The sequence below is a fragment of the Macrobrachium rosenbergii genome, chromosome 55, assembly GCF_040412425.1.
Source record: "Macrobrachium rosenbergii isolate ZJJX-2024 chromosome 55, ASM4041242v1, whole genome shotgun sequence".
Classification (NCBI taxonomy): Eukaryota; Metazoa; Arthropoda; class Malacostraca; order Decapoda; family Palaemonidae; genus Macrobrachium; species Macrobrachium rosenbergii.
The window spans coordinates 31,051,857-31,064,079 of record NC_089795.1 but is presented as its reverse complement, the minus strand read 5'-3'; the positions used below and the strand labels follow the sequence as shown (position 1 = coordinate 31,064,079).

Here is a 12,223-nt window from a genome sequence, read left to right as displayed (position 1 = left end):
TAACTTGTCAGAATATCTAAGAGTTTTTCAAAACATAGCAAGTTATTTTGTGTCACGTCTACACAACAGTGCCTATTCGAAAGCCTTTTTCAAGTGTTAAGGTCATTCTGCACGAGCGGGTGAAGCGGCACTGTTAAACAGCCCCCGATCTCAGGCTGTAACAAAACAAAGCGCACGAAGTTTCAGTTTAATAGCAAAGGGAGGTGTCAATCGACGCGACCTTTTTTACCGGTCGAAGTAGAGGGCGTTTGGTAATCGGCAGGCATTTTGAGTATTGTTGGCGTCAGGGCAGCCAACGTTAGAAAACTATACAGGAGTTTTATGGGTGGTTAGCCCGCCAGGCATCAGATTGCCAGGCGCCAGTATTATGTTGAATATTTAGTTTCCTACTGTATGATAATTAATATTTCTGTGATAACCTCATTGCTCTCATATATTGATATTATGGAACCATATACAGGAAGACACTGGTTGCAGCTTTGAAGTTCTACTGTGTAAGGTTGAATTTGAATTTTCGTTTAGACGGTAAATACTCTGAAATTATTTCAGTTATCAGAAGATTATTAGGTAAATATTTAAAAGTGCCATTTTGTATTATTCTTTAACAAATTTATTAATATGGTATATAGAAAATATCTATTATAAAAATATTAAAAGCCATACATCCTTTTTTGCTACGTGGTCTTTCTTGACGATCTGACCCAATATTAAATAAAGCCAGGACTTCACGAATACACTGGCATTCTGCAGTGCGGAAAGAACTTACCTGGGATATTTTCGACAAGTTTCAAACGTGATAACAAATTAGGAAACTCCTGTTAATACTCCGTAAGATATGGTAGCACGAGTCGACCAATGTCTCACTTTCCTTTTTCTGCGTGAGCCTTATTATTTATAAACAAAAGCCCTTGTAGGGGGTAGTGCTGTCTATGAACCTGACATGGTGCCCTGTAGGCACTACTAAAGGTTGTTTGCAGCGTCCCTTTGGCCCGTAGCTGCACCTACGTTGTAGCCTTTCAGTTTACCTCCATTCCCACATCCTCTCTTCAGTCTTGTCGTCCAACATCTCTCACTGTTACTTTTCAGTGCGACTGTGGGGTTTTCTCAAGGTTCCACATTTAGATCCTCATATTTTTTTCTGGATCTCTCTTATCTTGCTTTTTAGCCACTCCAACTCCCCCCTGTCGCTGTCTTCGGTGTTGAATGGCCAGAAGTGCTCCAGTGCTTGGCTTGACAGCCTAAATTGCTAAAAGTCTTTCAAAATCTAGACAGAAGCATGCCTGCATTCTATCTAACCGACGTCCATTAAAAATAAAATAAAAAAGCCAAACAGCCCGTGGAACTTGGTTAGGAGTTTCAGTCGCCTAACACCGAGGCATTTTTAAAGCTCGTGTGTACAGTAGTTTGCTGCCAAGGATTTTAACATCTGGCAACCGCTGCTTTTCACATCGATGTATATTAACTTCATCACTTATACAATTATCTGTGCATTAATGCAATTACTGATAGGACCACATTGAAACTGGATGGCATTTAGCGGTGATATGTGTATTTAATAAAAGTTACAAGCTTTCCAGGACTAACCGTATTCATTGTCAAGTAACTGTCGACGGATACTTAACAATGAGGACTGTTAGTCCTGGAAAGCTTGTAACTTTTATTGAATAAATATCTCCGCTAAATACCATCCAGTTTCAATGAGGTTCTGTCAGTAATTACACACACATACATACATACATATATATAGTATACTGTATATATATGTATAATATATGTATATATATATATATATATATATATATATATATATATATATATATATAACGTTAGTTAGCTACTGAGAGACAAGAACCTCATATTGGACAATGATCTTTTATGTAATATCAGTATTGTGCGTATTTACTAGCCACAAAAGATCCAGACTTACTTACAACTTTGATAATGCGTTAAGTTAAAATCAGGGGTCCTTCAGTTTGCAAGAATAGTTGCAGTAATTTTCCAATAAATCTTCAATACACCTGTAGAGTCAAGTCTTGGTGACACAAAGAAAACACGAATGTTACTTTTTCGTTAAAAAGCTTTTCGTTGGATTATTTTTGGGTGCCAGATAGTGATGAAACAGGTTATCAGCAAAGTATAAAGAAGAGAATATAGATATTTGATATGATGATCAAATGCATTGTTTTTGCATCGTTTATTTTCACAGCTGCGCCTTCATGTTACGCTCACAGCTTTTATAAATTCAATGGTAAATTAATACTGCAACATGATTTAAAGGCTTCTTTTTGTGCATTATTACCAAAATAAAAATGAATTATGATTCCTGTTGCCTGAAGATTTGTGAAATATTAAGTATTATAGTTTTATGATCTTTCTGTAGAGTTGTCAGTATCATGAAGCACAGCTGAGAGATGAGAAATTAAGATTATAATTGCCTTCTAATTTAAACTTTTATCTTTTTTTCCTGGCATGTGCTTTGTGTTAACTGCATGGTAACGATAAGAGAGGATATTTCCTTTTTACGTGATTAGGTTTTTATTACAGGTGAAAAAAGCAGAAATGCCCCTGCTAAATTTTCTTGTTAATGATTATGAAGTTGAAATCTCGTCACTTGTTACTATCTGAGGTATTATGATGTCACCTGTTGATTGGAAGGCAATTTCCATCAAGTCCGTAACTGTCAGAGAGACAGTCACGCTGGAATCGGTTTAAAACAGGAATATTTTTGGCATGATGGAATGAATTTATGTGTTAAATCTACAGTGGTATACCTTTCTTTATAAACTCTTCTCCCATTTACCACATGACATGAAAATGGCTCTTTCGTGTCCGATTTCTCTTTGCTCATTGGTCGTATGCAGTGTAGATGCATTTCTATCTGGAATGCCCAGATGAGAATGGTGTGGTATCTCCTTTGGTTCTGTGTACCTGCCTTTTTCTTCTCGCCTGCCACTGTTTTTAATTTGGGCTTGAGGGAATAGGCAGCGGTTAATCCTTTTCATCCGTGAAGGGACCTTACTGTTCGTCCTTGTCCATCCTTCCTTGTCGCTGGCTGCTGTGTTGCCCTTATCATTTCTTTCGTTGTGTTGGTGTCGTTATTTTCTTTTTATTTTAATTGTTTGTTTTGTTGAAGAATTCTGTGGATTCCGTGGTGGGTTGGCTAAGCCTTATGAAAAAATGGGAAAGAAGACGAGCAAGAAAAACTTGAAGGAAATTTGAACCAAAGGGCCAAGTGATTCTGGAAAGAATTACATGTAGAGAGTAATGCTATTTAAAATTTTAAGCTTTGGTTGCCAGCTGCAGCTGAAGACTTTGCGGTGGTTTAAAAGGAACATGATGATGAGGAGGCAGGAAGGAGAAGAAAAGAATGAAAGGATGGGTAGGCTGAGGTGACGCCAGGGATTGTGTTGTTGTTGTTGTTGTTGCAGGCGTTGTGTTATTCTCCTCGGCTGTGTACTTCGCTGACGCTGGCTCAGAGAGATCTTGCTTCAAGAGTATCCCCGACGCATTCTGGTGGGCCGTTGTCACTATGACCACTGTGGGCTATGGAGACATGAGGTAAATGGATGAATCAAAGGAAAAGGACATTACGGTGGTGATGAGGATGTTGGTGATCAAGAAGAAGCTGCAGTTCCAGTTCTCTCTCTCACTCTCTTTCTCTTTCTCTCTCTATCTCTCTCTGTCTCTCTCAGGTATCTTTTTGTCAGATTTGTCTTTTGTCGCTGTACCCAGCCATGATGCAACAGGACATACCTCTCCTGAAGGACACATCGTCACCTTGTAATCCTAAAGGAGAAATTGTTCTGCGAATGTTGCTATTTCCAAAAGTATAGTCAGTAAAATGAATACGTAAATTGTAAAGGACAATTTTTTTCTCAATGAGAATGGTGTACCCTATATATATATATGTACGGCAAGAAGTGTCACCAATGTAGATCCAATGTACGCGATATATTTCGTATTTTGGAAGAAGCATCATTTGCAGAATATCCTGAACGTGATGCTTTGAAAGTTGTCAGTTTCTTGAGGGGTTAGTTGCCCCACTTATCCCCGTCTAACCTGTTGTCCTCCAGCCCACCTACCCAAATTCACCAATATTTAAAAATATATATATATATATATATATATATATTCAAAAGAAAGAACGAGAACTACCTGTACAAATTCTCTTCCTCTCCATCTTTTCCCCAGCGCCTTTTCTCTCCAGGGAGACTCTCCGATGGGTGTGAGATATACTTTGGAGTGTCGGCCTCAGAGGAGTCGTGGACAAGCTTCCTCTATGGCCTTCCTTAGTATTTCCTCATATACTCATGTAGCAATATATATATACATATACATATATATATATATATATATATATATATATATATATATATATATATATATATGTTACGTTAAAAAGTCCCACAAAGGCAACAAGGAAAAATTATCCGTCATTTTTAGGCTACTTTTATTGTGATAAAATATCACATAAGTGGAGTCAAAAATGTCTCGTGATTTATTTCTTTTTGTGTGTTCCTCTGTGGACTTAGTCTATATAGTGCTATAGAATTACAGTATATATATATATATATATATATATATATATATATATATATATATATATATATATATATATATATATATATTATATATACACATATATATATATCCGTCTTCTTCCATTTCTGTCACATTCTCTCAGCCTTCTTCCTTATTCCCCATTCTCCTCTTCCTTTTATCACTGTCTTTCTTTCTAATTTTTCTCCTAAACTATTCATTATTGTCCCTCCCTTTTGATCTTTTTAAGTTCCCTGGATATATGTCATATTGCTTTTACTTAGACTTCTGCTTTCTAACCTTATTATTATTTCACTAAATTCACGTGTTGATTATTTTATATCCATCACGACCATCATTTCATACACCCTCTCCATCGTTCTTTTAATTATCTTTCATTCTTTCTCCTCACGTATTCTCCACTCCATTTAAGTTTCCTCCCACTCTCCATGTTTTTTAGTATATTCGAATAAATCAGGACTAATCTCCCGACCTTTCTCGATTTCTTGATTCATCCCGTGCTTTTTCATTTTGGCTCTCTCTCTCTCTCTCTCTCTCTCTCTCTCTCTCTCTCTCTCTCTCTCTCTCTCTCTCTCTCTCTCTCTCCTTCATCCCTGGGGAGCGAGGCCTCAATGTCTGTCTGTTCCTTATTCCAGGTGTGGTACTCTTCTCAAGTGCTGTGTACTTCGCCGAGGCAGGCTCAGAAAAATCCTTCTTCAAGTCTATTCCTGATGCCTTCTGGTGGGCGGTCGTCACCATGACTACTGTGGGCTATGGAGATATGACGTACGGTTCACATATACCACATATATGTATATATATATACATGTATATATGTATATATATACTTATATATATACATATATAAGAATTTCTGAGAGAAGAGCCTCCTTTTGGCCGCTCCCTTTTTTTTTTTATATAAATTTCCTGTTGCATGGCACATGCTAGCCTAGCGAATCCCTTCCCAGTGCTCTGTCCAAAAGAAATATTGCCTTTTTTTTTAGTTATTTCTTGCTCAGAGATTTCCAGAACTGATAGATTTAAATCACTTTTGACCTAAACGATATTTTCTTTATATATCATATTTTGAAAATTTGTCAAGAATTGCAGTACTATCAGTGATATCTCATATTGCGATCTGGGGAAACAGCTCTTCTTGGTTCTTGTAGAAATCTGTTATAATAATTATAGAAAATGTTTTTCATTATTTTTTACTAATACTAACTTAACTAAAACATGTGTTGCTTGCATTTAGCTGATAAGTGTTAACTAAATCTTGTATTTTCTAATTTTCTTTTACTATTTTCCTTCGACTTAGCTTTTAATAATCTTTTCTCTTTACACACATTGAAATATGTTATGTGGTATGAATGAGGTTTTCAAGCGAACGCTCTTACAACTACCCGTTTAAAATTTCAGTTGTTTTTTCTCTTTTTATATGGCCTATGCCTTCTTTCTTTTATTTTTGTTATTATGGATAGTGAGAAATGCAAATCTCTTAAATAAGAATGGGTCCCGCTTCGGCACTGTTTATGTCAAATGTGGATGCGATAAGCGTTGCAGCTTGTCTTTAAATATTCTCCTCTGGTACTTATTTTAAGTGTCTGTGATCAGATATTATGCTCTCATTTGTATAATACATTCCCTTCCTTTCATTGGTGATTTTATTTGTGTACCCATTTAGCTTTTCTTGATTTTTTTTTATTGCAAGCTCTATTCTTTATATTTTTTCCCCCCACGCAAGGTACAAGTTTTACCACACCATACCTAGTTCTTAACTTACGTTTTATAAATTTCTGAGTTGTTTTTAGTTGCCTTTCCTCATGTGATTGGAAACCACAAGAGCTACTCCACATTTTTCTGTATGTTTGAGATATATAAGCTATTCTTTACACGTTCCGAAGCTGCAAGCTCAGCTCCATATTGTTTGTTCTGTTTGGAAGCTGAAAGCTCCCTCACAATTTTATTAATTTTTTAAGCTTAAATCAATAATCCTTCATTTTTCTCGTAGTACTTGTAAGATTTAATTTACTCCTTTTAGTGATTGTGTTTTAATGTAGCAAGTTATTAATTTCAAATCTTGTACATTGCGCACACTGATTTATGCTCATTCTTTGGGTTTGTCAGATGCTGTTTACCTTTCTTACGTCTCTAAAAGAACAACAAACCCGTCAAATAAAAATGTGTTCCCATAATTAGTGAGTTTTAGAGACGTCTTGTAATTCACTCTTGCACTTGAGTATTATTAGGAATTATTTCCTAGAGGCAATAGCCAGTTGCACTTTTGTTTTTCTTAGAGTGAAAGTGGTTTCTGTCACTTTTTTTCCCGTTCTTTTCACGTTTTTTTTCTCTTGTGGTGTCCCTGGTTCAAATTTGGAGTTAAAAACTGTCACGTGGATACTAACTGTACAGTATAATAAGTAACAACGTATTAAGTATTGCAAATATTTAATCGGGTCTGCAGTTTATTGATTTTATGGATATGAAACCTTCTTTCATATAGATCATGCTCAAGTGCAGTAAGTCGTTGATTTAAGTAAATATTATATTAAAAAAGAGAGAATATATAAGAAAAAATATTATGTAAGTAATAAGAGTTTAGTAATGAACAATACATAACAGTAGATAAATAGCATTGTTAGTTCATTAACAACAAATTGATTTCCACCCTGAAAGTTGGTTTCACTTTCCATTAATCGTAAATTTGAGGCCAGTCAAATTTTGATAGCTGATAATGTGATTAATGAAAGTCCTAGAAATAGCGATCACTATATATTGAAAAAGGGACTCCACGGGACGCTTGGTGAAAGTGAATGTTTGGAAATTACTGAAACTATATTTAGTATGGTTTAGGATACATGAATGCTCTCTCTCTCTCTCTCTCTCTCTCTCTCTCTCTCTCTCTCTCTCTCTCTCTCTCTATATATATCTCTATATATATATATATATATATATATATATATATATATATATATATATATATATTATATATATATATATATATATATATATATATATATATATTTACATTGTTTGCCTTTAATATATAATTATTGTTTGCTTTTATATAATTGCTTTTAGGATTCGTATGTCAATTATTATTTTCAGAAATTTAACAAAATGATTGTAGGGGTAATGTAAACTGCTTATTAGTATTTCATGTCATAAAGAGATGAGTTGTACTAATCCCTCGATCGCAAAACAAACGAAACCTGGGGTCGTTATTGGTAGACGACGACATTAACCACCACCACCACCAACCCAGGCCAGGAAACAACCTGTCTTACTCTTATGCCATTAGTCACATTTTCTCTCTCTCTCTCTCTCTCTCTCTCTCTCTCTCTCTCACATTTTCTGGAGACGAATCTTTGACGACTGACCTAACCGACAACAATTTCGTGTACACTACCTGTATCACACAACATATGTCAATCAGCACTCAATTGTTAATTTCAGTTTCTAATAGAAATGACGCTTGCATGGTTTTTTTTTTTACCCATTCTTTTTATTATGATACAGCTTAACCCCACAAACACTTGGGACTTTATCTTAGTGTTTACTTACGCATAAGTGGGTATCACTGACTCTTGTTACTTAATTAGATTTTCTCTCAGCACTTGCAGTAGATTTACAAAAATGGAAAAATTTCTTGCACGGACAATTTGAACCTGTGTCAAAAAAGGAAACCGAAAGATTTCACAAATCATATTTTACCATCGGTTTAATATATATATATATATATATATATATATATATATATATATATATATATATATATATATATATACACACATACACACACATATATACTATATATATAAATTGCATAAAAGAAAACAATTCCTGCAGAAATAAACATTTCTGTGCATATATGTATGTATGTATGTATATATATATATATATATATATATATATATTTTATATATATATCTATATCTATCTATATATATATGTGTATATATATATATATATATATATATATATATATATATATATAATTTTGCAGTGATTTTTAAGAACAGGTAGTTATTACTTCCATTATCCACTGACAGTAAGACACAAGAGCATGCTTTAACTTTTTACTTTTCATCTAGGTCTCTCTCTCAGCTAGCCTGCACTCGCAAAACATGTTATCACATTCTAGATATGAAATACTTAAGTAACTGTTAAAAAGATGCAACTGCTGGTAATGTTCAATTATCTCTAGAGTAGAGAGTAGCTGCTAACTGTTCTAGAATTTGATATACTGACCGCTTTATGCCTTGTTTCAACTAAAGTCTCTAATATCTTTATGTACAAGCTATTACTTTTATACTTCTTTTCACTTTTTCCACAAAGTTCAAAGTACCACACACATTTTGCATCCAAAGTTCTTTCTCCACTGGGATAAATCTCAGATTCAATAACTTCCTTTTCCCCCTTTTCCTAAAATATCCACGGAATGTATATTAACATTTCTTGTACTTCACCATGTTTCGTATCAAGGCACTTCCGTGACTGGTAACTGTAGACCTTTTTAATTGTCTCCTCTCTCTAATGCAACTATTTCATACTGAGTCCATGTAGCCTTTTCATTCTTATGTATTAAGGATTCAATTCCTAACTTAGAAGACGACAGCACCCAAGAGCTTGGGTAGTCGAAGACCCTAAGGATTGGAAGGCCAAGAATCCAGAATACTTTATTCAAAAGGTCCCAAGCTTCTCAGAAGAGGTTAGGATGCTGTAACCATTATGATTTATGAACCTTTGTGCTCAGAATGTTCAAAGATTTAACTGTCGTTTTCATCAGTAGTAGAACAATTCATCTAGCGTTCCTCTTTACTGGAGCGGAACGTACTGGCAATGAAAATATTATTAAAAATGGCATTTCATCACTAAGTCGTTCCAGATCATGAGGGTTATGGTATCATAATTTTCCTAAATGCTCTAAATGTCGAAGCCTGTTGGAGTCACTGAGGTTTATGTTTCTAGAAGACTGGGCCCTCAAAAGTGTATGCCTCCGAGAACTTGCATAATTATACTCTTCAGGAGTTACAAAATCTATGATCCCGTGGGTCGCCAACTACTCGGCAATTCATATTCAAGTGTTTAAATGTGGTTGCTTTGTTTTCATGTTTAATTAGGGTGCTAAATTTATAAGGGTAGCTGAAAATTTTACTGCACCTTTTTTTAATCCTTCTGCCATTGGAAAAACGTCAATGTATTGCCAGCTAACATCTTCTGGTTAGGAATATTCCACCAAAAGAACAATTTTCTTGTAGCTTTAAGCTCAGTGCTCTTTACCAAGCAACTATTTTCTCATTTATGTGTGTCATATCTGTCTAGAATAATGCTTCCTGTTCACCAACTCTATATTTATGTCCACTTTTTATAATTCCTGACATTCTATAATTTAATTATTTAACCTGTGGTCTATTTCCCCTTAAACATCTTCAATTAGGTTTCCTTTGTGATTTGAAATGTAGACACTAATCACCAAATATGAATCCATTATTTCTCCTCTTCCTATATTCTTTAGGTATGTTTCTATTAAGCCGCCCTTTAGAAGTTCCAGATTTTACATAAAATGTATCATTCATAGGTTATTCAGTAGTTCGAGAAAAGCATTTAAGTATTTCTTATGTCCTAAGATATTATTATTATTATTTTTATTTTTTACTTAATTTTATTTTTGATTTTTTTGTGGCTTTTTATCTCTTTTTGTGTAGAACTAAAATATCTAAGGCTGATTTTTGTCCGTTTCTGTGTCTAGTCTCGAGAGGGTTTTGCAACTTTTGGTGTTTTCGATAGTAGTCGGCCAGTAGTTTTGATTTTATTTACAGCTTCCCTATCTTTCTTTTCATTCGTCCCTGCATAATATATGTGAGATGATGCCCCCTACCCCTCCACGTCATTCAGTACCGTACATTAAATACCTTCGCCGTGTGCTACAAATGACCACTATACTCTGTCTCAATTGTTTCACCTTTTTAGTGTTAATAGTAATCGAACAGTGCACCACCATAAAATGACCATATCAGAAATATTGTGATTTCCTTTGTATCCAACAGCCATCACCCACCCACCCACCAACCCACCTCCATCCTTTTTTTTTTTCATCTAAAATTTCCTGTTAGATTCATTTAGCATTGATCGTTGTTGTATGACCAATTTTAGGAGACAAAACTGTTGTAGCCGCCTCACGTGATTCACCTGGCAATAGGTATTACTGGATAAAACCGAGTATTTCTTTTTTAATTATCTCATGCCCATTAATTTGCTGATATACCCATATCTTGTGTAAAAGAAAAGTTGTGACGGAGTTTGCCAATGTCCTGGTAAATATCAAAATTATTATCTATGTCATCATGTCTTTTCACTGTATTTCGTGCTTCGTATCTGTTGAGAAAGTTATTTGTGATAAACATTTTTATTGTATTCGGAAACTTAATTTGTAAGCTAATTAAATCGGTAAAAACGGACTCACAGGTCATGTGAGCCTGTTATATATGACACATATTTGCATTGCTCTCACCCATTCAGATAAATACCATTTTCAGAATTTGTGTACACACGCGAGTATGTGTGTATATTTATATATATATAATATATAATATATATATATATATATATATATATATATATATATATATATATATATATATATATATTGCTTGTCCACAATGAGACGCGTCGTATGAGGTTTGTATCACATGTCTGATGTGACATCAAGAACATGAACAGTCTGTGTTTGCAGTTGGTTTGTAGTTTTAATTGGGGTGTGGACTGTTTCTAGCCCTTTACCATATATTCCTTTTATTGTTCGCTGAGCTATGTATTTCGAATGGAAATTCGCTTTAGTTTTTTCATTATCTTTGAGGACAACTGCTGTTTCTGTACTTGTCATTTTGTTATGTCAGACGCAAGTTTTATAAACTTCGAGCAGTGAGGGGCCAGTAATTTTTTATAAAGACCCTCTTATTTTCAATTGATTTAATTAATCATCGTTTCATGCACTGTATTTCCAAGGTAAACATAGAGATTACCGCTGAACTTCTACGTAAAGTTTCATAGCCATTTTACATGATTTTATTCGTGAAGGAGAATAACGGTGCCTTGCAACTTTAATGCGTTATAAAAAATTAAAATTAATAAAATTATGGTGTGATTTGAAAAAAAAACAGGACATTGACTATACTTTGAAAAAACTCGAGGCGATATCAGAGAATATCTAGAAGAATTAGGGCTTGTTTAAGTAGTGAGATAAGTCTTATGGGGCTTTACCATGTGTGATTGATGTAGCGCCAAACACTTCATGAAAGCAAAACATACTGATATATACTGTAGAATTCTGTATCTTTCCCTATTTTCCTTTCAGATTTTTTTTCTTGCTAAACATTTCGTGTGGAATACTTTTTCCATTACTAGTATATTAATGGGAAAATCCATGAATTGTTGAAATGACGATATATTTATGATGGCAGTTTTCTAGGGAGTGTCTGCAAAATATAATGAAGAATACAAACGTTAGGGAATCTAGTGCTAGCAAAGTTTAACGTCACTTTGTTATCATGTAGTCTTTTTCTCGGTTAATATTAAAATGCCCATCCTCCAGTTTCTTTAATAATAGGGAGATTAGGCTATAAGTTTAAATAACTATCTAATTGAGATCTGGTCCCGTGATATTTTGATTTACTTTCAATTT

General features: G+C 34.4%; 1 protein-coding gene across 13 annotated transcripts in view; it reads left to right on the top strand.

The window, feature by feature from the left end:
* shaker (Potassium voltage-gated channel protein Shaker) overlaps positions 1-12,223 on the top strand; it is a 650,071-nt gene that overhangs the window by 608,612 nt on the left and 29,236 nt on the right. For 9 of the 13 annotated variants that reach the window (XM_067099786.1, XM_067099787.1, XM_067099785.1 and 6 more), the window contains one exon: positions 5,196-5,325. The exons of 1 other annotated variant lie outside the window; for it this stretch is intronic. In XM_067099786.1, coding sequence (XP_066955887.1) covers positions 5,196-5,325 — 130 coding nt within the window. Of the gene's footprint in view, positions 1-3,428; positions 3,559-5,195; positions 5,326-12,223 lie in introns of all 13 variants that reach the window. 3 more of the 13 variants (XM_067099782.1, XM_067099790.1, XM_067099780.1) reach the window with 1 other exon arrangement.